General features: G+C 38.5%; 1 protein-coding gene across 2 annotated transcripts; it reads left to right on the top strand.

Moving 5' to 3' along the window:
- Positions 1-665: 665 nt before the first annotated feature.
- Positions 666-25319, top strand: LOC136676883 (epithelial splicing regulatory protein 2). Of its 2 annotated transcripts, XM_066654156.1 has the most exons (17): positions 666-800; positions 1002-1154; positions 2261-2389; positions 9978-10091; positions 10312-10426; positions 11048-11143; positions 11753-11807; positions 11900-12010; positions 14233-14365; positions 14890-14932; positions 15762-16063; positions 16929-17159; positions 17600-17798; positions 19893-20100; positions 20314-20491; positions 22100-22201; positions 23958-24095. In XM_066654156.1, exons 2-16 carry the CDS (start codon positions 1023-1025, stop codon positions 22184-22186), a joined length of 2133 nt encoding a protein of 710 aa, XP_066510253.1. In that variant the 5' UTR covers positions 666-800; positions 1002-1022; the 3' UTR covers positions 22187-22201; positions 23958-24095. The 2 variants fall into 2 exon arrangements, with proteins under 2 accessions (XP_066510253.1, XP_066510252.1); XM_066654155.1 differs by lacking the exon at positions 22100-22201 and having other exon boundaries at positions 23958-25319.
- The last annotated feature ends 1081 nt before the right edge of the window (positions 25320-26400 follow it).

The raw sequence follows: 26400 nt of genomic DNA, 5'->3' as shown, positions 1-26400 counted from the left end.
TTTGAGTCGCCAATCCACCTACCAACGTGTGTTTTTGGACTGTGGGAGGAAACCGGAGCACCCGGAGGAAACCCATGCGGACACGGGGAGAACACACCAACTCCTCACAGACAGTCACCCGGAGCGGGAATTGAACCCACAACCTCCAGGTCCCTGGAGCTGTGTGACTGCGACACTACCTGCTACACCACCGTGCCGCCCTACTAATATAACATGCAATATATAATACTTAGATAAAATAGAAACTTATAAAATAGAAAATGGTGTAGGAACTAAATCTTAAGCAGGAGTATTCAGGTGTGCTTTTGAATAGTGTAGGGGAGACCATATTTTACTTGAACAGTGTTTCCTGTTCCACTCAAGCGATTTTTGTCAATATTTATTCTGCATTAACCAGCACGGTCCACACAACAAAATGAGACTGTTATAAATCTTTAGAACTGACGTTTAAGACAGGGGTTTTGTTTCGTTTTCACCGGGAGTTTAGAAACATTGGAAGAGGCGGACTTCTTAGAAAGGTGGGCAGTCGAGAGGGAAAATGGATTCTTCTGCTCAGCTACTTCCTTCACTCATAAGCAGACCAATGATATTGAGTTTCATAGGTGTTGTACCGCATAACCCCGCCCTCACCTTTCTGTTTGCAGCCAATCATCTTTCTCCCCTGAGAGCTCGAGCCAGAGCCAGGTAACCGAGAGGGAAAAAAAGAGAAAGGCTTGAGGGCTTGTTATGGGGTTAGCGTGAGAGAAAAGCAGGCTGTTTACCAGTCCAACCAGTAACTCTGGATAGAAAACCTTCAGCAGGTAGAGTCTCCGGCCGCACTCTCTGTCGTGTCCTTCTTCTGAAATAATCTTCTTTCCCCTCACTTCGCCTACCATTATTGAATTTCCAGACCTTTTGTTTGCTTCTCTTATCACTTTGGAGAAAAGGTGAACCCTCGTGTTACTGTGTGTGTGTTTTTCTTTTTTTTTTTTTTTTTTTTTGATCTTTGCTCTTAATTGTAGTTTTTACCCTTGTGGTCCCTGATGGCTTCGCACAGTGATACTCTGGTGGTGTTCTTTGGGGCAACAGCTGGTGCAAATGGGGGTAAACTGGGTTCGGATGAGAGGGAAATAATTCTGTTGGTGTGGCAAATTTTGGACCTACATGAGAAGAAGGTACGGACCTTTTCACTCGTTGTAAGGCTTCTGTCGAATCTCTGTCTCTCTCTTTCCCCTCTTTCGTGTTCATTCGGTTACTGTTGTAGATACAAAGCCTTTCTGCCCTGACAGCTGGCATTTATCAACAAGGCACGCTTTCAGCTTTTTCAGTGGCCTCGTAGCTTCAGTACTGGACATAGTCGCCGAGCTCGAGCGGTGTTAGCCAGCATAAGGTTTAAACTGTTAAAAATGTAGCAGCGTTTTACGGTTACATTACGAAAAAGCGTGTCTTTTGTGGTAATATGTCAGCCCCAAGATCTCAGTAGCTAAAGCCTGTAGCGCTAACTGCTTTGCAGCTTTACCTTATACAGAAATGATCGTCTTAATATGGCCGGGAGTGTTCAGACCTAGTGATGGGCGATACACAGGAAATATCACGATTATTTTTAAAATATACCTCGGTATCTGATAGTTAAAAGTTAAACATCACTTTAATAGCAGAAGCGAATACATTTAAAAAAGGAATACTACTGTAAGAGAAGGTGTCAAACTTTTTTAAAATTTTCTTTTTAAAGGACCCAACCTTACACTCTTCAAGCTAACTTAAATAATAATAATAATAAACAGCTATTCGTTTTTAAATTTTTCATTTTTTTGAAAATTTAAAATGTTTTGGAAGTGTTTTTTTTTTTTCAAAGCAGTCTGAAGCAGTAAATAGAAAATGTTGGAACTCAGGGTCTGGATATACTGAGGAAAAATACAGAATAAACGAACCAGTCCTCTTCTTCACAAAGCAGTATTAACCAACTGAATGTGCCTTGTTGAAAAGGATAATGCTCTTTTCTGAGCTTTTCAAACATGGACACAGTGCTTTTTGTTGAATCTGAAAAGTTGTATCATGATTTTTCAGTATTAGATATAGCTACTGGTTTAAATAATATATCGCCCAGCACTGCACCTTATTCAGACCAGAGCATTTTCATGCAAGCTGAATATTGCAGCGTGTGTGTGTAGAGGGTTTATGGCAACAGATAGGCAAAGCTGCTTCTCATCACAAATGTGGATGAGCACCAGAAAGAATGCTGCTACATGCTGTGACCGAAAAAAGCTGCTTTTCTCTACAGGTGGGGAAGATTCAGCAACGGCTGATTAAACCTGACACGCTAGAATTGACGGACCAATGTAAAGAAGAGACTGAACTAACTGCTGAGGAGCTTTGCAAAGCAGAACCCCTGGACACAGTTCTGCAACAGGTGAGGGGCATTTGGAAAAATAATGGAGGGTGCATTACAGAGAATACAGAGACCGGTGCTGATACGTGAACATCTACAAAATGTTGAATTGGGCATTACAGAATGCAGTAAAAATATATAAAAAAGGCAGTATCCCAGCAGTGCCAAAGAGACAGTCTCTGCTCTTCTGGTGTTATGATATCTCTTGCCACTTTGATATATCCATTAACAATGTTAATAATATTGTGCCCACTTAAAAAGCCCCAATCTCACTTGGCCTTCGTGCAGGCTTTCCTGATTTTGATTTTTTTTTTTTTAATAAATACATTTCAACCTCACCTATTTCTGGCTTTGAATATTAATTTGTATTGTTGGGTACTCTAAAGATATAGTCTTCACATAAGGATCTGTATAGCATGATCATGCCACACAGTTGATCTCAAAGCTTACTTCTTTTTAGTTGGAATTAAACATTTATTTATTCACAGCTTTACTAACCATACCCATACAACACGGTAGTTGCTTTGCGTGTCTGGTTGGAAAAAGCTCTTGAAGTTTCAACTGTCGTAGATCCTGTTTGATCTGTCTTGCCAACCGACAGGTGTCAGATTTAGTGACGCCTTCAAGCAGAATGCTATGTAAGCACAGAGTCTGCCAGTCTTGGAAGAGCTTTAATGTACCTTGCCTGTAACACATGTACACAAACTTCTACCTCAGAGGATGCAGTATTTTCTAAATTGCTTGTGTCAAGTGTAACATTTTGTGCAGGGAAGGCAGGTAGGTTCTTGGCCACTGCGGAAAGTTGCAGGCCTGGTCATGTTTTAGTCTGGTGTGCTTTGCCGACACCTGGAAGACGGAATGTTTACTTGGGCACACACCTCCCTAACTGCTGTAAATGTCACTGGCTTGGGGGAGAATGAGAGAGCGATTGGGTGATGGACGAATAGGCTGAGAATTAGGGAGAAAGGGAGAAGTGTAAAGCTGCCAGTGAACTTTTTGTGCTGAACAATATCCAGATCAGGCATGCTCAAACAACCAGGATGTAGATAGTTTCTGGTTCCTTGTGAAGTGGGCAGGTATGTTTTGACAAAAGGTGTATGTTGCCAAACGTGTTTCTCAACCTTTCTGTGAAGAGAATTTGTTTGCATTCACTAGACCTGTCCCCACCCCCCAATATTTCATAATTGAAACCCTGTCATTATCAGCCAGTCCCACAGAAATGTTCTAGTTTAAGATTAGACTCTATGTTCAACCTAATGACTCTGACATTCAGGTTTGAGCAAGCTTGGAAACTTTTTGTTTTGGAGTTAGTGATTGTATATGTCAAGGATCAAGCACACCCGAGGAATGTGAAGGTTGATGAAGGCTTAGTATTTCTTAATTTAACAGCTTTGTTTTTTTGTTTTTTTTTAATGATTATCAATTCATTAATTAAATGTATTTTATGATAATTATTTTACCAGTTGAGGTTTGTTTACCCCATTTACCACCAGAGTTGAATGGTTTAGGCGGGTGAGTGGAAGACATTAGAGTCAGAATTTATTGAATGCATTGCTTTATAGAATTGCAGTTCGTGAATGTTGAAATGTAAACTCGTAAGCAACAGAATTTGGCAAACTATTGTTTGTATGATTCACTCTAGATGTTCAAAGAGAACATCTTAGAGAAATTTGGAAGTCCATGTGGGAGGATATGTACTTTTCTAAAAGGCAGAATTGAGTGCAATCCAATCCAATTTGCAAAAATACACATCAAACTCACTAGTGTTAAATCAACACGGTTAGTGTTAACACTGTGAGTTTACAAACTAGACACTCGTTAACACTAATAGAGTTGGTTTAACACTGGTGAATTTTGTTGTGTAGTAGTAGGTGGTCCTCAGATGTGTTATCATTATAAGATCACATATGGTTTCCTTGCCTCTTTCAGGTGCTGCTTTTAAGAGAAGTGCTTCAACAACAATAATAGGGCAGTGTTTAATGGTTTTGAAAAAAAAATCTGAATCAGTTCATGAAAAGTAATGTAGTATTTTTTTCAAGTGTATATTTTGGTGCATGCTACATTTTAAGTTATGATTTTAGACTTTCAGACATGGTGCTGAATGCCCAAATGCATCCATACAAAGTGATGTGCATTAACTTTCAGTATAAGTGAAGTAACATCTGTAGTTTGTTCTGTGAAGTGTTGGTGGCAGTTCGTTCTAACGTTTGCAGATTTCAAATGTAGTCTACCACCAGCAGGCCCAGTAAAGATTAACCAGTAAAATCAATTTCTCCTTGAATGCCTCAGCAAGGGACATACTTTTTTGGCTGTTGTAGCTGTCTGTGTTGCAAATAATTTTCTGCCCTCCAAATTTAAAACATTGCTTTAAATGAATGAAGCTCAGTCATGTGCTGTGGTGCAACAGAGGCCTTGCTCTGCTGGCTTTGGTGAACTATTGATCTGATATGGGGTTGTCAGTTGTGCACTATCCACCTAATGCAGATTACATTTACAACATGTCAGCTGTGTCTCAGTTCATAGAAAGAAAGAAAAAATTGAATTAGTTTTTGCCCTTCATTTTCTCATCATAACTAAACTTCACATTCTGATTATTGGCAGCACAATATGTTAGAGTAAATATCCATGTTTGTGCAGCGTGAGTTGCAATATTAGGCAATTGAAATGCTAAAACGACAGCAGCCTCTTTTTAAATATTCTAAGTAAATTATTAAACAGGGCATGTTAACGAACCAGGCATGTCCTTCAGCTGACTTTAGATGGCTTTAGGAACACCTAAATCTAACTATTCCAACATGTCTTTGTGGTCATAAAACGTTTTAATGCTCATATATATAATTTTGCTATGTATTAAGTTCCCTATGCTTCTAATAAAAGTTCAAGGAGATATATCAAATGACGAGCTTCACCAATATTAATAGTTTAAAATTGCTTTCACTGACAGAATAAGTTATTTTTTTTCCTCTCTCTTTCACATGCACACTGAGCATTTGGAGACAACTTTTTTTGTGACAGTAATGTGTTACAAACCTGAAGCAGTAACAGTGGGTTATAGGTGGATACACTTTAGCTTTAAACTCGACTCCAAAGTTGGACTCATGGGCAGGGTGGGTTATGCCTATGGGTGCTACAGCCTGACTCACTGAGCCTGCACCTGCTTTTGGACGCTGTCTCTGTGAGCTTGGGGTTATGCCATGAGTGTAAGTGCATGTTCGTGCGTGAGGAAATGGAAGAGATACAGGTATTTCTGGGACAGGACAGAAAGGTAGAGTGAGTGGTTCAGCCTAGGTTCAGACTGGTAGCAGCATGTCTGCTCCTGTGTAGCAGGATGGGTGACACTCCCAGGGAGAGGCTGAGAAAAGGAGGCCTCATCAATTTGTTTGTATGTAGTACTTCTCAAATTTATTGACACCTTAACAGCATATGTTCTGGAAAAATGGTTTATCATATATAGTAAGAGCTAGAAAGCAACAAAGCTTAGTTTTGTCACATTTATTCCTGAGGTTATAAAAAGTGCATTAGCATGGACTGTTTTAATAGCCACAATACAAAGCATCCAATCAGAATTCTGCCATTTAAATACACTACCAAAAAGAGGTTTTAAAATGGTCCATTTTTTATTTTGAGTGTATATTTAGTATAGGTAAAGTATGTTACTGTTGCTCTAAAATATGCCGTGGCACCCTTACTAGTTCCTTATCATAGGGCAGTGTACATAACTGTAGGGAAATGGCTTTGAGGGAACTAAAGATCAAAAGCCTTGCTTTCTTGCATTTATTGATGATATCATGCAAGTAACATATAATGACGTCTTCTCAAACTGGACTGTCAAGTCCTTTGTTGCAGACAAGACAGGTGCTTATCAACATTCTTCAAAATAATTCTTCCTGGGGTTGGGTTTTTTGGAGTGCTACAATTGGGTGAAATAATTTCATAAACCTTAATATTTTGAAAATATGTTAAAAAAAAACTCTATGACAGTTCTATCTTAAATAAGTCCATAAACATATCAGTTGATAAACTTGGTATGGAAGCCATAAAGGCTAAGTTGAAGGATGTGGGCCCTTTTTAAAAGTGCAATAGGGTAGAAAGTAATTTAACCTGCTGTTTGTAATTATAGGTTTGATAACTGTGGAGTTAAATAATAACTTGCTTGTTATGGTTTGTATGGTAATTTGCCCCCTGGGGTTTACCATCTAATTTCTTCTCTCACTATCTTTCTCCATGTTGTTTTGCTTCTAAGGAAAGGGCCAAAAAAGCCAGGGTGTGTCACTTGCTTCTCTAGAGCTCTTTGTGGGGCAGGAGCTAATCCGGTTGTTGATTTGTGCAAGGTGGGGCCGCATAGCTGTGACCGTGGCCGTAAGCAAACACACAGACACAGTGTCAGGTGCAACGGTTGTTTTCTGTCATTATGATGATAGTTCTATTCTAGGAGACCTTTATTTAACAGCTTAGTGACTTGAGGTTAAAACATGAAGGTTCTGAGTTACGTATGTTTCAGTAGTCGTCTGTTGCAATGGTGTCAGACCTAAGGTCAATAGGAATGGTTTTAGGTTTAAGTGTTCTTATAGTATGGTTAGACAAGTAATAACTCACTTGTTCAATAATTATCAGATATCTTTCTCTTTAGGCCTGATCATGTGGAAGCATATTGTTTTCAGTTCAGATTTTGACAGTGCTAATATTCTCCTAAGCTTATTGCTTGTATGAACATGTCTGTCTTGTAAAAAAAAAATAAAAATACAAGAATTAAGCTTTGATTATTTCAGCTGTAGGACATGTGAAATGCTCTTCTGTGGTAGGTAACCTGCCTCACCCTAAAGGAGCTGCCAGTCCAGCAGTGCTGTCAGAAATAATTGGTTAAATTGATTTAAGAAAAAAACATTCAAACAAAAACTTTGCTTTGTAGAGACTCAACGGTGATTTTCATAATTAATGCACAATTTATATTTTTATCGTGCAATTGCTGGGTAATCATTTGTGAGTGCTACAGTTAATGTTTCCCCTTTTTCATTACCCTGTGTAACCTGTAAATTGCTTAATGCTGATTTTACTCAACTCATCCTTTCTTTGGATTGCTCAGTGTGGCTACTAAGTGTAAAAGTGTATCTCTAGGGAGGGTCTGGATCTTTTGCCACTTAATGTGGACAAGAACCTCTTACTGCAGGAAAAGAAAAATCGAACTGACACGCACAAGGACCACTCAAGTCTGCTATTTTGGCATGACGTGTAGAAGGAGGCAGTCTTTGTGATTCACTTCAGACCAGTAAGTGACCAGCCATGATACAAGGAAGTGTGTATATACGGATGTACAGAGAGCCAGTCAGAAAGCAACTGGCAGAATCCTGACAGTGAGGCCAGGTTTGGGCACTGAAAGTATCAGACTCCTCTGTGGCTGAGACTATGGTAAACCTGACCCATTGCTCTTAGCTTTTTCTTTAACCCTCATAAAATACTGTACATACTCTTCTCCAGCAGTTTTTTGGACTGACTCATTTTGCCATCTGTGAAGTTATGTTTTGCAAGAATGCTTTCAGGTATGATGAAAATGTTTGTAAGAGCTCGGTGCAAATAATAATGTCATGCTGACTAATATATATATAAAGTATTTTGCTTGAGACATGCACCAACATGTGTGCTCACACACATTCTCCTGCACAAATCCTTTATTCTCTTTGTGTTGTATATGGCCACTGGCCATGTATAAATTGCGTAAATGATGTGTGCTGCAGTTGAACTACCAGTTGCACTACTGTAGTTGATGAAAGAATAGAGTGGTTGACTTCATTATATTCTTAAAGATAATTCATGCACACCTTTGGATGTGATGCAAGTCCTTGAGCCCTGTTACAATTGACAATACGTGAAAATATGTGCTTACAGTCATATTTTATTGATTGTTTTAGAGGTTTAGTTAATCGCCCATTAAACCTAATGTTTCCTACCAAACACAGGTGCATAATATGAGGGATGCTCTATCAAAGACATACAGGCGTGCTAACAGCAAGCTGGATCAGCAGGTTTTTTATTTTGGCTTCCTTGAGAGAGTCTTGCATACAAAGCGGTGCCTGTCATTATTTTCATCTTGCTTGATCACCATAGTGATTGCTTGCTTTGTGAACATAGCCTACATGCTTCGAAAGCTAGTTCTGCTTAATGCTGCATACCCCATTTTAAGAACAGTGGACTGGACACCTCATCCAGAATTTCTTGCGAAAGGTCATGTATTGGTTGTTACTGCCCATTTTGTTGTAGTAACAGCTTCTACTCTTCTGGAAACAGTAGACCACTCAATAAATACATTTATCTGCTGCACAGCCCAATGATGGAGGCTTTATAGTGCTTTGGTGACCTCATTAGCATTGGGCATATTAATCTTAGACTCATGTTTTAACAAATCAAGTGTCTACAAACTTTTGAACAGAGTTAAAAGGTCATTTGTAGTCAACATTTTTGTTGGTTTCACAGCCACAACAAATGCTTGAAATTAAAACTAAGATATAGAAGGGTTAAATTCACTGATCGAGATGTATTGTGGTTAAAATATATTAACAATAACCAATAACTTTAGTGTAAAAACCATTGTAGACATGGTGTGTATTTTGTGCTGTCACTCTTTTGTTCTCTCTGTCTGTCTGTCTAGTTTTTTTTTTCTTTCTTTTCTCACCCCCTTATCTAACCACTGTCAGTAACAATTGTTAAAGGAAGTCTTGCAGCAGCATGTGTTTGAAATCAATATTCTAAATGACTGAATTAGTGTTTTATATAAAAAAACGATTTTGCCAAAATGACATTTTCATCAGTTAAATACACTAAGAAAACTGGATATGGGTGTGGTATTAATGGAGCTATTTTACTCCTGTTATATTTTCAAATTAAATACAATCACTTCCTGGTTTAACATATTCTTAAAAGCCTGCAAATGATCTGTTTTGGGGAGTTGGGGAAGCTGGGCTCAGCACTTTAGTTTGCTTGTGGAAATGGAGGTGTTTACCAAGGTCACAGCATGTTTTGTTCTTAACATAAAATGAAAAGATTGCCCTGTGTGTCATAAACAAAAAGAATGTGCTGAATCCAAATTGTGTATGTATGATATAGAAAGCACATACAGCACAATTTTCTGAGACTGAAGAATATTGAGACTTCTCACATAATCTTTCCAAAGTTCTAATTTGCTCTGTTTTATATTTGTATTTCACTTGTCGCTGTAAAGCTTTTGTCTGAAATGATGTCCATCTCATTGGACGTTTGGTTGTGCCATTTACTCTGTAGTTCAGTGCATGTCTGAGTCTGTGAAAGCAGTAACATGAGAGGTTGCTAAAGGCAGGCCAAATGACCTTGCTTCTGTTTTATAAGCAACTAGTCAAAAACAATGTGTGGTTTTGCTTCAGTGAATGATACCGTGGATATGAAGAAACATGTAAAACTGTAAAAGCAACATTTAGAACCTTTTTTGACTTGATGTAGTTGAATGGTTTACATTTTTTTTGCTCAAATTTTATTGGATCTTGTTTCATGATATGTTTACATTTAGCAATGCTCACTTTTTATTTAATTAGATTGGAAATAATTCTTTCTCTGTTTTCTTTGCTGCCCGGATGATGTGCAGTTTCAGCAGGCCATTTCAGCTGAGGTTAAATCTCTGGGCAGAAATTCATACTCGCTGTGCGTTGACGGGCCCCTTCTCATCCGACAAGCTCTTCACCCTGAGGCCTCCAAAAAGGTTAGTGTATATATTCAGGACATAATTCATCAGAGATATAAGAGTGTCATGCCATTTTTGACAGTATCTTTATGTAGGAAGCTTCTTAACACAAAGTAAGTGAATTTTCTACATTTGATACTTGCCTTTTGTCCATTTCCTATATATTGCTTGCTATTTTTCATGCTCGTTAAGGTGTCTTCTCCAGCCTGTTTGAAGCGTGTCTTTGTGTGTTTATTAGAATTTGGTCCTACCAGAATGTTTTTACTCATTCGTGGATTTGAAAAGGGAGTTCCACAAATGCTGTCCCAACGCTGGCCCAGTGAAAGACCTCACCCTGCTTTCCATGCTCGAATGTATCCTTACTTTACATTTACAGATTTTCTGGTTTAGACTGTTAGTAAGTAAATAAGTAGATGTTCTAGAAAAGAGCTATATAAATAAAAACAAGTCTCAAAGGGCTTCATAGTACAACATACATATGCATATTAACATTAATATCAATCAAATTTTGCCTGGTTTGCCTCAGATTGCCTGGTTTATATAGGTATAGATGCAGATTTGCACAAAACATAGCTCTTAAACTGTTAGACATGAACAAACCAAACAGTTGATGCTCAAACAAGTTTGGGATTTAATTAATCCCAGTCATGACAACATAACCTGTTATACACCAACTGTTTTAGGCAACATATTGTCAATTGTTAATTTTCAAGCTGTGTTCATGAGGCCGTAGACTTTCAGATTTAAATTTTAATGCCACCAGTAGCCCGTATCTAACTGCTCATCACAAGTCTGTGAGCAACTTCTTTCACTGTTATCACCATCTTCAAATAAACGCCTTCACAGGCTGCGGTCTATTTAAGTAGTGATAAGGAAATGTACATTAACATGCAGGTTTTGAATATGTGCAGTGACCTTTTTGGTAATTTTCATGTGGCAGTGTGCTGTTAAATTCCTTACATGGATGTCCACAGATTTGTGTCTTCCTGCAGTAAGCGAGCAGATGACTGGAGTGAAGGAGGTGAAGAGCATGATGATGATCATTCAACACATCCTGGCTGAGCCTTACAGTCAGTAAAATCTTTTCTTTTTTTTATTATATACTCCTCTGTTCTTCAGCAGTGGAAAAAAGCATTCTTTGGGGTGAAAAATATTGGGTAAAGGACGGCTCATTTTGATAATTATTTTAATAGGATGGAGGCTTTCTATAAATTTGGCAGATTCTCATTCAGAGTAATTTAATCATCTTAATTATCATGTTGCAATGGTGGGTGACAGTAAAACTGAATGAACAAATAATGGTAAGTAGTAATAATAATAATAATAAAAAAAGAGTTCTTTGCAGAATACTGCATGGTTGCCTTTAAAATGCTTTTGTACATGAGTGCATCAGTAATCATCGTCACACCGATACCACTGTAAGAGAAACAGGCAGAGGTACATATTTTTAAATATAAATAAAGCATTCAAAAACATCCTTAGAGTTTGTATTTTACAGTACCATTTGGACAATCTGGCTTCTGCTTTTTCCTTAAACAAATTGATTTAGGAAATAATTATTTTAAATTATTTTAGGAAATAAATCATACAGCTTTAATAAGTTAAATTGCGTCTGAATATTTGACGCAGCATTTAAAATGAATGTTGATCATTCATGACCTGTTCTGTTTTTTTTCTAGATCATAAATTTTCTTCATTTGAAAATGTGAAATACAAGTTTGAATCTGGAGCCTGGTGAGTGTCTTTGAAATCTTAACTGTGTAATTTATGTCAGTATGAACCCCAGGGTAATAACTGTTGTGCTTTGGCTTGTCTGAATCTTGCAGCAGTAAAACTGAAGCTGTGGACAGTGAGACTGTCATCAGAGCCAGAGGATTACCATGGCAATCGTCCGACCAGGACATAGCTCGCTTTTTCAAGGGACTCAACATTGCCAAGTAAGAAATGAAAGTGATTTCTCAAAAACTTCTTTTTCTTTGTTCAATTTAACCAGCTAGTTTTGCCCGTTCTCACTGCATTGGTTACAGCAATGTTTAGCTGCTTCTGCAATAATTGAGATATTTGCTGTTCACTTTAAAAAGGTTTAAATTCAGTTTAACTATGTGATTGATTAAATTTGTAATTTGTGAGTAAACAACTAGTTACAGGCAATTGGACCCATTTTATTTCCCATTTTATTTGTGTGTGTGTATTTTTTTTTATATATATATATATATATATATATATATATATATATATATATATATATATATATATATATATATATATATATATATATATATATATATATATAAAGCTGATGTGCCCCTGCCTGCCACACCAAGCGACTTGAGCTGCTAGTACCAAAGAAAAACACAGCATCTGTGTTTTGGACATGCTGTGTTTTGAATCAATACACGCTGAAAAAAAAATCAAATGTAAATGCTGAGGAAAAAAACAGTTTCAGCAACCAAAGCAACATCACACAGAATATAAACATTGCTCAAAATAAAAAGAGGTACAAGTGCCCAGCAACATTAATAATATATCTCATTAATACTGGAGCGTATTTACAGAACAAGCCTCGTCACTGAACTACGAGCATCAAAAATACAAAACAATCGTTCATTAATCGTAATCGTTGTAAAATGTACAATAATCATGATATTGATTTGCGCTCATATCGCCCAGCGCTACCGGACAGCCTACCAGGCCAGTCTCAAAGAGGCATTTTCACTTACTGACTGACACACTCCTAATGTTAAAGTGTGCATGCGCAAGTAGCAACTGTTAGTTCAGCCGTATTTCATAGAGAAAACTTAATGTGGCGCTACTGCACTCTACGCTACTGCATTCCAATTTGTGAACTAAATTTGGAACTGTTCGGTATGTTTCCACCGACATAAACTAGTGTGTGTTTCTGGGGCTGTGTTTGGTGCAACACCATGTGCGTTGGCCAGAGAGAGGAGGACTGCTGAATTTGTCTTATTTCTCATGACAGTGTGTCTTTGCCTGAAATGTTGTAAATGGAAGTGGTGGGGAGACATTTTGTGGCGTTAGTGTGTTTATAAAACTCCATAAAGCTGTGCACAGCCTCCTTTAACTTCTTTAACCTGTTACACTGAATAAATACATAATTGTAATTCTTAAAATCAATAATATGTTCTAGGTATTCTCTTATTTTTTGTTGTTTTTTATTGGTGGTAGATCATCTACAACCCATTTACAACCCAACTACAATTCCAATGAAGTTGGATAAAACATAAATAAAAACAGATTACAATGATTCTTTCATCCTATTCAATCAAATACACTACAAAGACAAGAAATTTAATGTTAAAACGGATAAACTTTATTTATTTTGCAATTATTCACTCATTTTTAATTTGAGACCTGCTCAAAAATCACCTGTTTGGAGCATTCCACAGGTGAACAGGTTAATTGGAAACAGGTGAGTGTTATGATTGGGTATAAAGGGAGCATCCGAAAGGCTCATTCTTTCACAAGCAAGGGTGTGGCTATGTTCACCACTCTGTGAACAACTGCGTGAGCAAATCATCCAACAGTTTAAGAACGTTTCTCAACGTACAATTGCAAGGAATTTAGGGATTTCATCATTTACGATCCATAATATCATCAAGAGAATTCAGAGTTTATCTGTTTGAACATTAAATATCTTGTCTTTGTAGTGTATTCAGTTGAATATAAGTTGTAAAGAATTGGCAAATCTTTGTTTTCTGTTTTTATTTATGCTGGGACACAACGTCCCAGCTTCATTGGAATTGGGGTTGTGGTATTAATTTTTAAATAAAATGAATAAGAATAACACTGATGTTATATTATGAACAAAACTTCATAATCACACAATATCTGCTAAAAATCACATAATAAAAACCACATGTAAACAAAGGCATTGATATGAAGCACCAAAGCTTCTCAAGACCTTACAATGACAAGGGTCTGTATTTTGGGCTTTCCTGTTTTTTGAAATACCAGAAAAACCTGACAGTGACAGTGGCTATATGGCTAATTGCTTTCCAGCTAAACTAGGCTTGCCTAGTTTCTCTTTAGATTTTGTTTAAAAAAAAAAAAAAAGCAAATATTTCATATTTATGTGCACAGGAGTCACTATTGTTCTTATTTTGTAAAAGAGATGTTTGTTTTAATCTGACATCTTCAGAGGTGGTGTGGCATTGTGCCTGAATGCTCAGGGACGCAGGAATGGAGAGGCTTTGGTGCGTTTTGTAAACTCAGAACACAGAGACATGGCACTGGAAAGGCATAAACACCACATGGGGAGCAGATATATAGAGGTGAGCTACTCACTTTCAGGCACTTTATCTGTAAACTCATATGTTTGTTGTTTTTAAAAAGAACTTGTATAAACTTTATAAAAAAAAAATTAATTAAATGAAAATTAATAAAATGTGATGGAGTAGCTGCATACTGACCCTAAGGCCACCCCCCCCCACACAAGTATTAATTATAAAATTAACTCAAAAGTAACTATGACTTCTGGAGCAATAAAGCAGTTTCTATGGAAACCATTGTCTTACACTATTTATTGTGTGGGTAAGATGAGATGAAATCACCATGAAATTACCACATAGGTGCCTTTTAAAGTGATGAGTGTGTTTGTATATAACTGACCAAGATCTTTTAATTAGAATCAAACAGGCCCTGAACATTAAATGAATTGTGCATGGTAAAAATAGTCTAGCTCTAATTGTACTTAAACTATTTAGAAAATAATACAATAAAAAATAATTCAATATATATTTTATGGTTTAGACCCTGCTGTTAAAATCAGCTGCTTTCCATCTAATTTCTGTTTCAGGTGTATAAAGCAACAGGAGATGAGTTCCTGAAGATCGCTGGAGGTGAGTTATTGTTATGGGAGGTGATGTGTTTTTGAAGTTTTCAATTACAGATGAGTTTAGACACACACACCCAAGCACTAAGAGAACTTATCTGTGTGATGCTGTGTGTGTGAGAGAGAGGGAGAGTGCCCATTTTCTCTCCTGGACTGAATCAAAGGCTCTTTTGTGTGTCATGTCCTTGCGCTGACTCATGTTGAGCAGGTTTAGGGGGAAACTCTACTCTGCCCCCCCTCCCCCATACCAGCTCGTGCCTGCACCCGAGAGACAAAACCGTCCTCAAGAGACTCTGCAGAGGCAGTGGTAGTGAAAAGGCCTGCTATGCCCTCTCACACTCTGGGTGTAAAGGGATGGTCGCAGGCCGAGGTTTTGCTTGTGTCTGTTGAGTGAATGGTGAATACAGATGCGCAGCAGATTCTCTACTGAGCTTTGAATAAGCTCCTAATGGGTCAATAGTATTTCTGTGTCACATGCAAATTCACAAACATTGCACAATATTTCATGTGTGTTTACTACCACTAATGCCATAGGTAATGTACTGTTTAATGTTTAGACACTTTCTGTCTGTCATTTTACCATCATCTTCCTTCCTTTATAAATACGTGTTTTTAAAATAAATACGGATGATATTTAAAGCTAATATTTTTACTCTTGATAAGCAGGAGATTTTTCTAACACTTGCCTAAACTGCTAAAATGTCATTGGAATATGACTATTTGCTCTTAATTTGTATGATATTTATGATGCATTATGCTGCATAAATGTTAACTGAGCTCACATCACAAATCATCTGCTGATGACATACTTTGTCCTATACATCAAATCTTTTCAGGCACATCCAACGAGGTCGCACAGTTCCTGTCCAAGGAGAACCAAGTGATCATCCGCATGCGAGGTTTACCCTTCACCTCCACACACCAGGATGTTCTGGGCTTCCTGGGCCCTGAGAGCCCTGTGACGGACGGCACTGAGGGGCTGTTGTTTGTTAAATATCCAGATGGGCGACCCACAGGCGATGCGTTTGTATTGTTCGCCTGTGAGGAGTATGCCCAGAATGCATTGAAGAAGCACAAACAGATACTGGGGAAGAGATACATTGAACTGTTTCGCAGTACAGCTGCTGAGGTCCAACAGGTCAGTTTAGCAAAAGTTAATTACACTGTAATCAAGTTGCCAAGTACAGGTACATCTCAATAAATTAGAATATCCTCAAAAAGTTCATTTATTTCAGTAATTCAATTAAAAAAGTGCAACTCGTTTATATAGACTCATTACAAATAGTCATCTATTTCAAGAGTTTTTCTTTTAATTTTAATGATTATGGCTTACAGCCAATAAAAACCCAAAAGTGATATCAAAGAAAATTAGAATATTATAAAAGACCAATTAAAAAAATACTTTTAATAGAGAAATGTTGACGTATTGATAAGTTTGTACAGTATATGCACTCAGTACTTGGTCAGGGTTCCTTTTGCATGAATTACTGCACTAGTGCGGCGGAGGATGATGATCAGCCTGTGACACTGCTGAGGTGTTATGGAAGCCCAGGTTGCTTTGATAGTGGCCTTCAGCTCGTCTGCATTGTTGAGTCTGGTGTCTTGACAATATCCCATAGATTCTCTGTGGTTTTGGTACTTTCTTGACAGTCCATTCAAGGCTGTGGTTATACTTGTTGTTTGTGCACATTTTTCTACCACACTTTTTCCTTCCACTCAACTTTCCGATAATACAGTATGGTTGGATACAGCAGGAGCGTGTCGATGACTGCCTTCTGGACATCTGTCAAGTCAGCAGTCTTCCCCATGATTGTGTAGCCTATTGAACCACACTGGACTGTCAATGGTGTCTTTTTAAAAAGCAATAAAGTAGAGACAGTTCATATGGAAGACACAACAAATATTTAAAAATAGCAGATATGTCTGTAAATTACTCTGTGCTCATCATAAGGTCAACAGCCTGTCAATCAGAAATATAAACACATCGTGTATTTGATTTCCAGGTGCTGAACCGGTATATGTCCACTCCACTGATCTCCACGCTCCCTCCTCCACCCATGTTGCCGGTGCCAGTGCTGGCTACCTCTCCTTTTATCACCACGGCCAGCACAAGAGACTGTGTGCGTCTGCGGGGTCTCCCATATACTGCTGCCATTGAAGACATTCTAGAGTTCATGGGAGAGCACACGATAGATATTAAACCACATGGTGTCCATATGGTGCTCAACCAACAGGTGAGAAGAAAACTATGTTTGTGTTTAAATGATTAAAGTTGTTACTATTTTACACAGCAGTAATTTATTCCCCCAAAAAACAATATTTCAAATGGACAATGCAAAACAGATCAATAACCGCATACAGGCCACATCATATGATAAGGCCCTTATATTCCTTAGCATTACCCTAGGAAACTTACTTAAAATCACACAAAACATCTGACCTGTGGCAACTGACCATCATCAAGAATTTCCCCTATTACCACTGAACATCTGAATAGATGCATTAAAATGTTAATTAATGTTAATTTTAAGATTACATAGTTTCACAAGCTTTAAGTTTACAGCAACTCAGTAAAGCTTATCTTAGTCATAGGTCAGAATACTGTACAAGAGTAAATTACCTATTAGTGCCACACCGACCCCATTCCTGTGTCTACTCTACAATCAACACTTAGGGTCGTCCATCTGGTGATGCCTTCATCCAAATGAAATCAGCAGACCGTGCTTTTATGGTGGCCCAGAAGTGTCATAAGAAGATGATGAAGGACCGTTATGTTGAGGTCTTCCAGTGTTCTACTGAAGAGATGAGTTTTGTGCTGATGGGAGGAACTCTAAACCGTAGTGGCCTTTCCCCTCCACCCTGCAAACTGCCCTGTACGTACCCTGCTCATTTGTATTATATTTTTTTGTTTTGTTACCTCAGCACTTCTAAATTAGTTTGTACAGATGAAGAATTAGGCTCAGTATTTTAGTTACTAAGTACTTACATTTCTCAGCTGTTCAATTTAGTAGGAAAGATGGTTTTTTTTTTGGAGCTAGTCTTGCGTCAGATGTGAAATATCAGGAAATGACTACTACTGAATTCAGAGAAAAGGGTAGTTCTATTACATGGCAATTTGAGCACACTTCATTTATCACACCAGTGAAGAGAGAGGGGAATATGGAGCTGTGAAAAGCTGAAGATTTGTTTTAAACTTCAGGTGGCTTATTTTGTCAGCAGAGGTCCCACTAGCATCTCAGAACCATACATAGTTATTCAGCGATGCCCTTTCCTTCAGCCTCACCCACTCTCCTGCTCAGCCACACCTCCATCTGAGAGAGAATTTTAACTGACCCTCTCAACCCAAGCTTATAACATTCTCAACAAATTCATAATATCTGTAACAGCTAACAATGTCATGCCAGCCACTCAAAACAGACATGGCACATAATAATAATAATAATAATCATAATAATAAAAATCATATTTGGTGCTTTTCCATCACCCAAAGTACTTCCAGAGGTCCACAAACACTAGCACTAAGGATGCAAACCCACACAGAATATAGAAGTAAAGGTAGAATAGGAGTAATTGATGTATTTATGCGGAAGAACATGTGTTTTTTTTTTTTTGTTTTTTGTTTTTTTTTCTCAGCAGAGGAAAATGTCAATTGTGTTGTCCTGAAAGTTGGGGAGTTGAAACATGGGGTGGGCCCAAGTTTCCCCAGGGTTTTTGACTGTTTGAAAACAAGGCATTGAGAAAAGCAGAACAACAGTGTGGCTTCTTTCTTTTCTCATGACTTGCTCCATTACACCATTACATTGAAATGAGTTGTTTGATGCTAGATAAATGTGTAAAATCTCAGATAACACACCTTTTTATAGCAAGTATGTAATCAACAATGCCACTCCTCATTTATGAACAGTGTCTTTCTGGTTCTGATATCTGTCAAGCTGTGCCATCTTTAAAGATGTTGTAAAGTTATTGATATAAACACACTAAAAAACATTGTGGTGCAATGTATGTAGTAATTATAACCTCATTTGTATTGAGTTTTTTATTTATCATTATTATTATTAATACTGAAAACAAAATAATATTTAAAATTGTTAATGGAAGTGTTATATTAATAAAAGTATATAAAGGAATTTTATAAAGAAATTTACATAATTTGCTAATCTGTGTTTTTAGATCTGTGTTTAGTCAGAGCCTTGTGTGCAACCTGTTGAGCAGGACTGATAGTAAAGCTTGTACTAAAGCCTTTGCTGTTCTTTACGCCTATCAGCAAAGTCTTTCGAGATTAGATTTCAGCAGAGCAATGTGAGCACCTCTGTCCCTGCCTGAAAGGTGCAAGATTTTGGCATTTATAAAGTCTGGGCTTAAATAAGAACCAAAGGCACCCTGTTTACATAGAGATTTGATCTGTCTGACCTTGGCCCCTTTGGGTACATGGTACACTGGAGGAAAGAGTTGGTTGTTCCAAGGCCAGTGCAGTTAATATAGAGTATGTGACATTCACACACACTGTAAGGTCGTTTGTGTATGTGTGTGTACAAAATGGAGAGCAGACCTTTTCTTAATTCAAGCCACTGTTACCTGTTTGTGGATAAATATCTGAGTAGGGATACATGCCTGTTTTTGACCTATTGAAGGGCAGACTGTACTAGGAAATGCTGTCGTTATCCACTGAAGCATAAATCTGTCATACCAATCTACAGGTTTTTCCTCTTGCTTGCCTGGAAATACACAGCAGCCAGTTACTATGCACAGCATTCAGCTTAATTTTCTGTCTCTGAGTTAAAATTAAAGTGCTTGCAAGTGCATTTTACACCTTAATTTTTTTTCACATTTTATATATATATATATATATGTGTATATGTGTGTGTGTGTGTGTGTGTGTGTATATATATATATGTGTATATATATGTGTGTGTGTGTGTGTGTGTGTGTGTGCACTTATTTTATCATATTTTCTTTCTGTTCCTCAGGCCTATCACCACCGACCTATGCTGCGTTTCCTTCTCCAGCAGCTATGCTCTCCACTGAGGCAGCTGCCCTCTATCAGCCCCCTCTGCTGGCCACTCCGAGAACTCCACAAGCTCCTGCTCACAGCCCTTCGCCAGCCCTGACATACTTCTCTCCTCAGCCTCAACTCTACATGAACATGAACATGAATTACACAGCATATTATCCCAGGTAAAAGCCGATGTTTTACTGTCATGATTATATGATGTTCAGTTTACACAAATTCTTGCATTACTCGAACTTTATTTTGGGCTACGTTTTAGCATTTTAAGTAACTGATTTCTGATTCAGTCTTTAAATATAGGAAGTGTTGATTGCTATAGCAGTCTGTCTAAGCAAATTACTCTGTCTCCCCCTCCTCGCTCTTTTTTTATTTTCTCTCAGTCCTCCAGTGTCCCCCTCCACAATGAGCTACTTTGCGGCTCCCCCAGGTTCGATGGCAGCTGCAGTGGCTCAGCAGGGTGCACCGGTGCTACCTCAGCCTGGAGCTCTGGTGCGCATGCAGGGGCTGCCCTACACTGCTGGTGTAAAAGACATACTCAGTTTCTTCCAAGGCTACCAGGTAACCACACTCCAGCCCTCAAAAAATCACCCAGCTTAGTGGAGGGTCTTTTTTTCCCCTGCGTTAATGAAAATTGGCCACTATAGGAGCAGCAACGAGCTTCTATTATTGGAGTGGTGTAGGATGTGGCTGGCCTGTAATCTTACTGTACTGTATCATTGCAGTGGCTACAGTTAACAAATATAATTTGATACAGATCGATTTATTTTTATTTTTTTGCCCCTGTTCAAATAAATAAATGAAATGCCCTTTGTGAAATGTTTTTGTTGTGCACTGTATGAATGTGTGGAGAAATGTCTTGCTTTTGGGTTTTAATTTCATTAATGTTATTACATTGTTTTGTGCATTTTTGCCCTTTTCCTTCTCCTTATTGGCTGCCATCTGAGTAGGTGGAGTCTTCAATACATGGTATGAACTTCAGCAGTTAGACTGCAGCAGGGGTGTGGAAAGGGGAAATGGGTGAATGTATGAATGGAATTACAGATGAATGAAGGGCAGGGAAAATGAATGACTGATGCTTTATATTGGGAATGGGACATTTTGTGTGCTTTGAAATCCTGATGGAATAGAAAGGTGGATAGAAGGTGGATAAATTTTTACTTCCTCAGGCCTAAGGTAAGGGGCTTGATGGGAAGAGTACTTTGGCTCTGAAATCAGATTTTGACTTGTGACTGAGGCACTGAAATGGGATATTTCTACACTAAGTGTGCTTTTGGCAGTTCAGACAGAACACAAATATATATTTATAACCCAGGATAAGGATCTTTTTGTATTTTTATTTTCCCTTTCCCTCATCCTTGTGTGTTTGTGTCACAGGAAAGGGAACAGATTTAGAAAGTTTGGGTGTGTGTTTGTATTGGTGCATGTTTTCCTAGATTTAGTTGGGCTTGTTAATATATTGCTGTGTTGTGGAATGGGATTGAAAGGTGTTTGAACAGTAATTTCCTTTCAGGGCCTGAACTGAACTGTTTAATGTGTTTATGGCCACATTACCAAATTCTCCAACCTTATATTCAGACCACTATTGAAAGAAGTGGACTATAATTGTTTAGATTATTAGTTAAAGCTACTGTCCACTCATTTTCAACCATGATTTATGTCTTATGATTTTTAATATTATTTTCCCACCATTGCCTTGTTCCATTTGATGACAGATCTGCCACAGAACCCAACAGAGTTAGCTATATATATATATATATAATTACACACACACAGAAAAGAACAAATGGACAGTAGCTTACAGTTCATACAGACTGAACTATATGAAAGCTTTAAGTAATGTTTATCCAAAAGCGACACATTTGGTGATGCATCACGTCGTGTACTTGTCCCATTGTCATTTTTAATTGATTAAAATTTCTGTTGTGGAACCTCCTCGTTTTATTTCACTCACTAATAGGCCCTTTAATTTTCTTTTTTGGTGCTGCAAATGTCTCTGGGGTAACTCTAAAGGATCTCTGAGCATTAGAGTGCTGTATGACTGCGGGTGCCAATCAGATATTAAAGCACTAAAGCATTAAACTGCGAACAGGGGTGTGTGTGTGTATGTGTGTGTGAGAGTGAGAAACATGGAGGCTGTAGTACTGACTGTAGGCTGTTGTGCTGTAGTACGCTCCTGAGGACTACAGCAGTGTGATGGGAGTGAACGATCAGGCCCGTGCCCTAATCCAGCCCAAAGAGTGGCTCTGCCTGTAGGGGGCGCTCCTCCAGGTAAGACCACCCAACCTGTGGAGCTCTGCTGTCGTCGGCCCTGCATGGACTAAATCCTAGCGCTTCCTTTTCTCTCCTTACACTGCAGTTCTTGACTTACAGGTGTCCCCAGCAGTTACAACTTCTGCTCTGCTTCCTTTTCTTTCTTTTCTGTCTTTCTTTGGCAATGGGAATGGATTCCATGTTTGATTAACCCTTAAGTAGCATTAATTCTTTCTGGACTTTCAGATCCAGCTGATCTCTGCTGATGGGTTTGAATGCTTTTGTTTTGAGTTGATAATCAAAGCAGCAGCAGCATCTTCCTTTCACTGCGAGAGCTACAAATTTATTTTCTGCTCTGAGATCGCTAATAAACCTCTGTCTCTGCAGTCCTCACTAACACCGTCTGAATTTCTTCTCAGCAGGAATTCTCATAAGCCTTGTGTGGAGATGCTTATAATGGAGCCTAAATGTATCTATAATTTTACACCGATCAGCCATAACATTATGACCACCGCCTTGTTTCTACACTCACTGTCCAATCCACTGACCACACATGAGCATATTATAGTTTTATAATTACAGACTCTAGTCCATTTGTTGCTCTGTGTATATTATTTTCCCTCTTTCACCCTGTTCTTCAATGGTCAGGACCACTACAGGGCAGGAATTATTTGGGTGGTGGATCTTTCTCAGTGCTGCAGCGACACTGACATGGTGGTGTTGTGCTGGTCTGAGTGGATCAGACACAGCAGTTCTGCTGGAGTTTTTAAACACTGTATCCAAGCACTGTCCACTCTGATAGACACACCTACCTCATTGGTCCACCTTGTAGATGTAAAGTCAAAGAGAGTAGAGCATCTGTTCCTGCACAGTTTCTGTTGGTCATTCTCTACTCTCACATTGCCAGAGTCTCTTAGTCCAATTTCTTTTCTTGTTGTAGTATGCGGTAGCAAAAGGTACCATACTCTGACACGCTAAAGGACCAATTCTGGCCTGACATCTGGAGGCAGACTTTCACATCAGACCTGTAGCAGATCCAGTACAAAACAATATACGGATGTGTGTATACGTGGAGGTACATCAGCCAGTCAGAATGCAACTAGCAGAATCCTGACAGTAAGGCCAAGTTAGTACATTCAAGGTATTATATTTTCATCTATGGCTGAGGCTAGTCATCATCTAGTTTTTCTTTAGTGGGCACAGGATGCTTTTGGTTGGTGGACTATGCTCAGTCTTGCAGTGACACTCAGGGCTTTAAAAACTCAATCTGTTTGCTCGGTCTGATCCAATCATACCTGCTCTGTGGTGATCCTGTGGGGGTCCTGAACACTGACAAATGGGGTGAAAGGGGGCAAAAAAAGTGTATACAGAGCAACAGATGGACTCCAGTTTGTAATTGTAGAACTATGAAGTGCTCCTGTGGACAGTAGAGCTGAGAGAATAGACAGTGAATGTAGAAACAAGGAGGTGGTGGTTGATCTGTGTGTAATTATGTAAATATTTAGACTGTATTTTTATGTCACTGTTTAGCATAGCAGCAGTAGTGTTTGCTGCTAGTGTTCTGTGCAGTTACACGTCTCACTTGGACAAAACGTAATTTAAATATGACAATATAAATGTTTATTTCACAACTTGCACTTACACAACATCTGGCCATTTAAAACACAATAGAAAACAAACTATACGTTTTTTTTAATACATCCATATATTCAAATTATTTTGCTCATGCCTAGTCAGATTAATTCTGATACATGTGTATTTTGTTTCTCTACAGCTCCAGGCGGACTCTGTGCTTGTCTTGTACAACCTGAGTGGTCAGCGGAGTGGGGAGGCACTGGTCACTTTTCCCAGTGAGGAGGCAGCGAGGCGGGCCGTGGCTGAGCGTTCCAACCTCCCCCTCTCCGGTCACCCTGTCCGCCTGATGTGCTGCGAATGACCAGAACACTGACCACTGGAAAGAGACTGCTGGAACAAGCAGGCTCTGCACTTCACCAGATGAACCTCTAGCCTCTGACCTCTATGTCCCCAGAACACATTCTACCTTAAACTGCAAAGTGAGACAAGGGCAAACTATTCTTCATTTCTAATGCGCTACTACTGCTGGAGGGGAGCCAGCATAAGTACATGAATTTTGTGTGTATATATAAATATATATGTATTTGTCAAAGTGCCTCACCTTTGTATCTGTGCGACAAATGGCCACTTTTTTGTGTGCTTTAATGAGACCAACTTTTTCTAGATGTTTTCCACAGTCTAATGTGGTCGTTATTGAGGCCTTTTTCTGCCATGTGCTTATGGAGCAAAATCCCTAACCTCAAGCTCTTCCTATGGGTTTAATGCCATGTTAAGTATCCACTGTTTTTAATGTGTTTGCTACTCCCTGTAAGCCAGTGCAATATACAAGGGCTAAGCCATACAGCCTGCCAGTTCTTCATGCTGGATGCGAGAAGAATTAAAACACTACTGAAGGCCAAGGGGCCAATTCTAAGCCACTACTGACTATGCAGTGAGGTTGGACTAAGCCAAATTATGCTTTAAAATTTAATGATTCTGAGGAGAACTTGCTGCACGTAGGATTTAAAGATTTTTGTTTTGGTGGAGAGTGCCTCAGCACTGCAGACCACATTATACCTGAAACACTTAATTGTTGAATCAAATGCAGACCAAGTGTGCCCTTCTTAGTTGAATTCAATCCAGGAGAGAACCATTTTTATTTAATGTGAGAAACAAGTGCTGTTTTGTCTGAACTGCATGCATTCCTTCTTGGCCTTTAGTGACAGAGGCAATGTATTTAGTTTTTTTGCTGTATCTAGTGCCACCGGAGAGGCGTTTGCTCCTCATAGTGCCATAGTCCTTCCCTTTTTTTTGGCAGAGTAGATTTTTTTTCCCCATCTTCCCCCTTTTTTTAAAAGAATTGTGAGCCAGCTTCTAATATTACGACCACTTTTTTTTTTTGGCCTTTACTTCATTTACCCAGAGTGCAATACCAGCTGAACAAAGATGGGCAGGCCTCTCTGGCAAATGTGTAAGCATTTAGGATTTTTTTTTTTTTTTTTTAAAGCAAGTTTGAAACTTGTATCAATCTAGAGATGACATTTATGTGACTCGTATGCAAAAAAAATAAATAAAATATTACTCTGAAAAATCTGACTTCTTTTTTTTTTTTTCTTTCTCTTCTTTGCTGAGCCAGTGTTTTGTTTAGACTGAAATGAGAAGTGGCGCGGTTGCTGTGGAATTTATGTTGATAATGGCATTAGGTCATCACAAGTGACACATCATGTGTGTTTGCTGAACATAGCCTTATCTTTCATATCTGAACAAGAAGGGCTGGTTTTCTGGGCCCATTACCATTTCATATATTTAACCTTACCTCTTGTTTTTGGGTGTCTTTGATACTTACCTCTTGGAGACACAATTTGAAGTGGTTACAATCTTCCCCTGCAAAAACGGGGCAACCCTAAATAATGGCCTGTTTAAAAAAAAAAAAAAATCAGGAAACAATTATTTTCCTGTGTTACTATGGCAACAGTGGAATATCAAAATCACACACGTCTAAAGCCTGGAACAGAAGCTTACATTTCCTTCACAACTTCTGATTAACCGATCAAATAAAATATAACACACACACACACAAACAAACACACTTAATTATCCCAAATATCTGTTTTAATTTATGATTGGTTAAAAAGCCAACAGGATGTGAGAAATAATTTAGCAGAAGGAAGTGAATTTTCTTGGAAATATGGTCTCCATAAGACTTTGAAGCGTTAAAGACATCACAGCTAGACAAAACTCAAGCTCCAGTCCGCCCCTTATTGAGATGTAGCTAATTTAAAACACTGCAAGTAGAATGCTGATGTTTTCTATGTTTTGTAGGGCCATAATATACTCAAACTACAATAAAATAAGACAATTCAATGCATTTAGTTTTTAAAGGAGAAAATGTATTTTTAGGCTTCTTTAGTCGCTTTTAAGGTGACCAGATCTGAGATGGTGAAAAAGAGGTCACGCCCCTCGCTGCCGTTGTATGCTTAGCTGAACCTATGTGTGCTTTTAGGCCCTTTACACCTTTATTTGCTACACATGGGAAGTTCTTTTTTAATTCATCCGAGAACATACATTTACGTTTCGGCATAGCTGCTCGAGATGAGTGTAGGTACATGAGCTTTGCCTGACGTAAACAAGGACTACTGACGTGCAGACTGACCAATTAAATG

Source organism: Hoplias malabaricus, chromosome X2 (assembly GCF_029633855.1).
Source record: "Hoplias malabaricus isolate fHopMal1 chromosome X2, fHopMal1.hap1, whole genome shotgun sequence".
Taxonomy (NCBI): Eukaryota; Metazoa; Chordata; class Actinopteri; order Characiformes; family Erythrinidae; genus Hoplias; species Hoplias malabaricus.
This window is presented reverse-complemented; position numbering and strand designations above follow the sequence as displayed.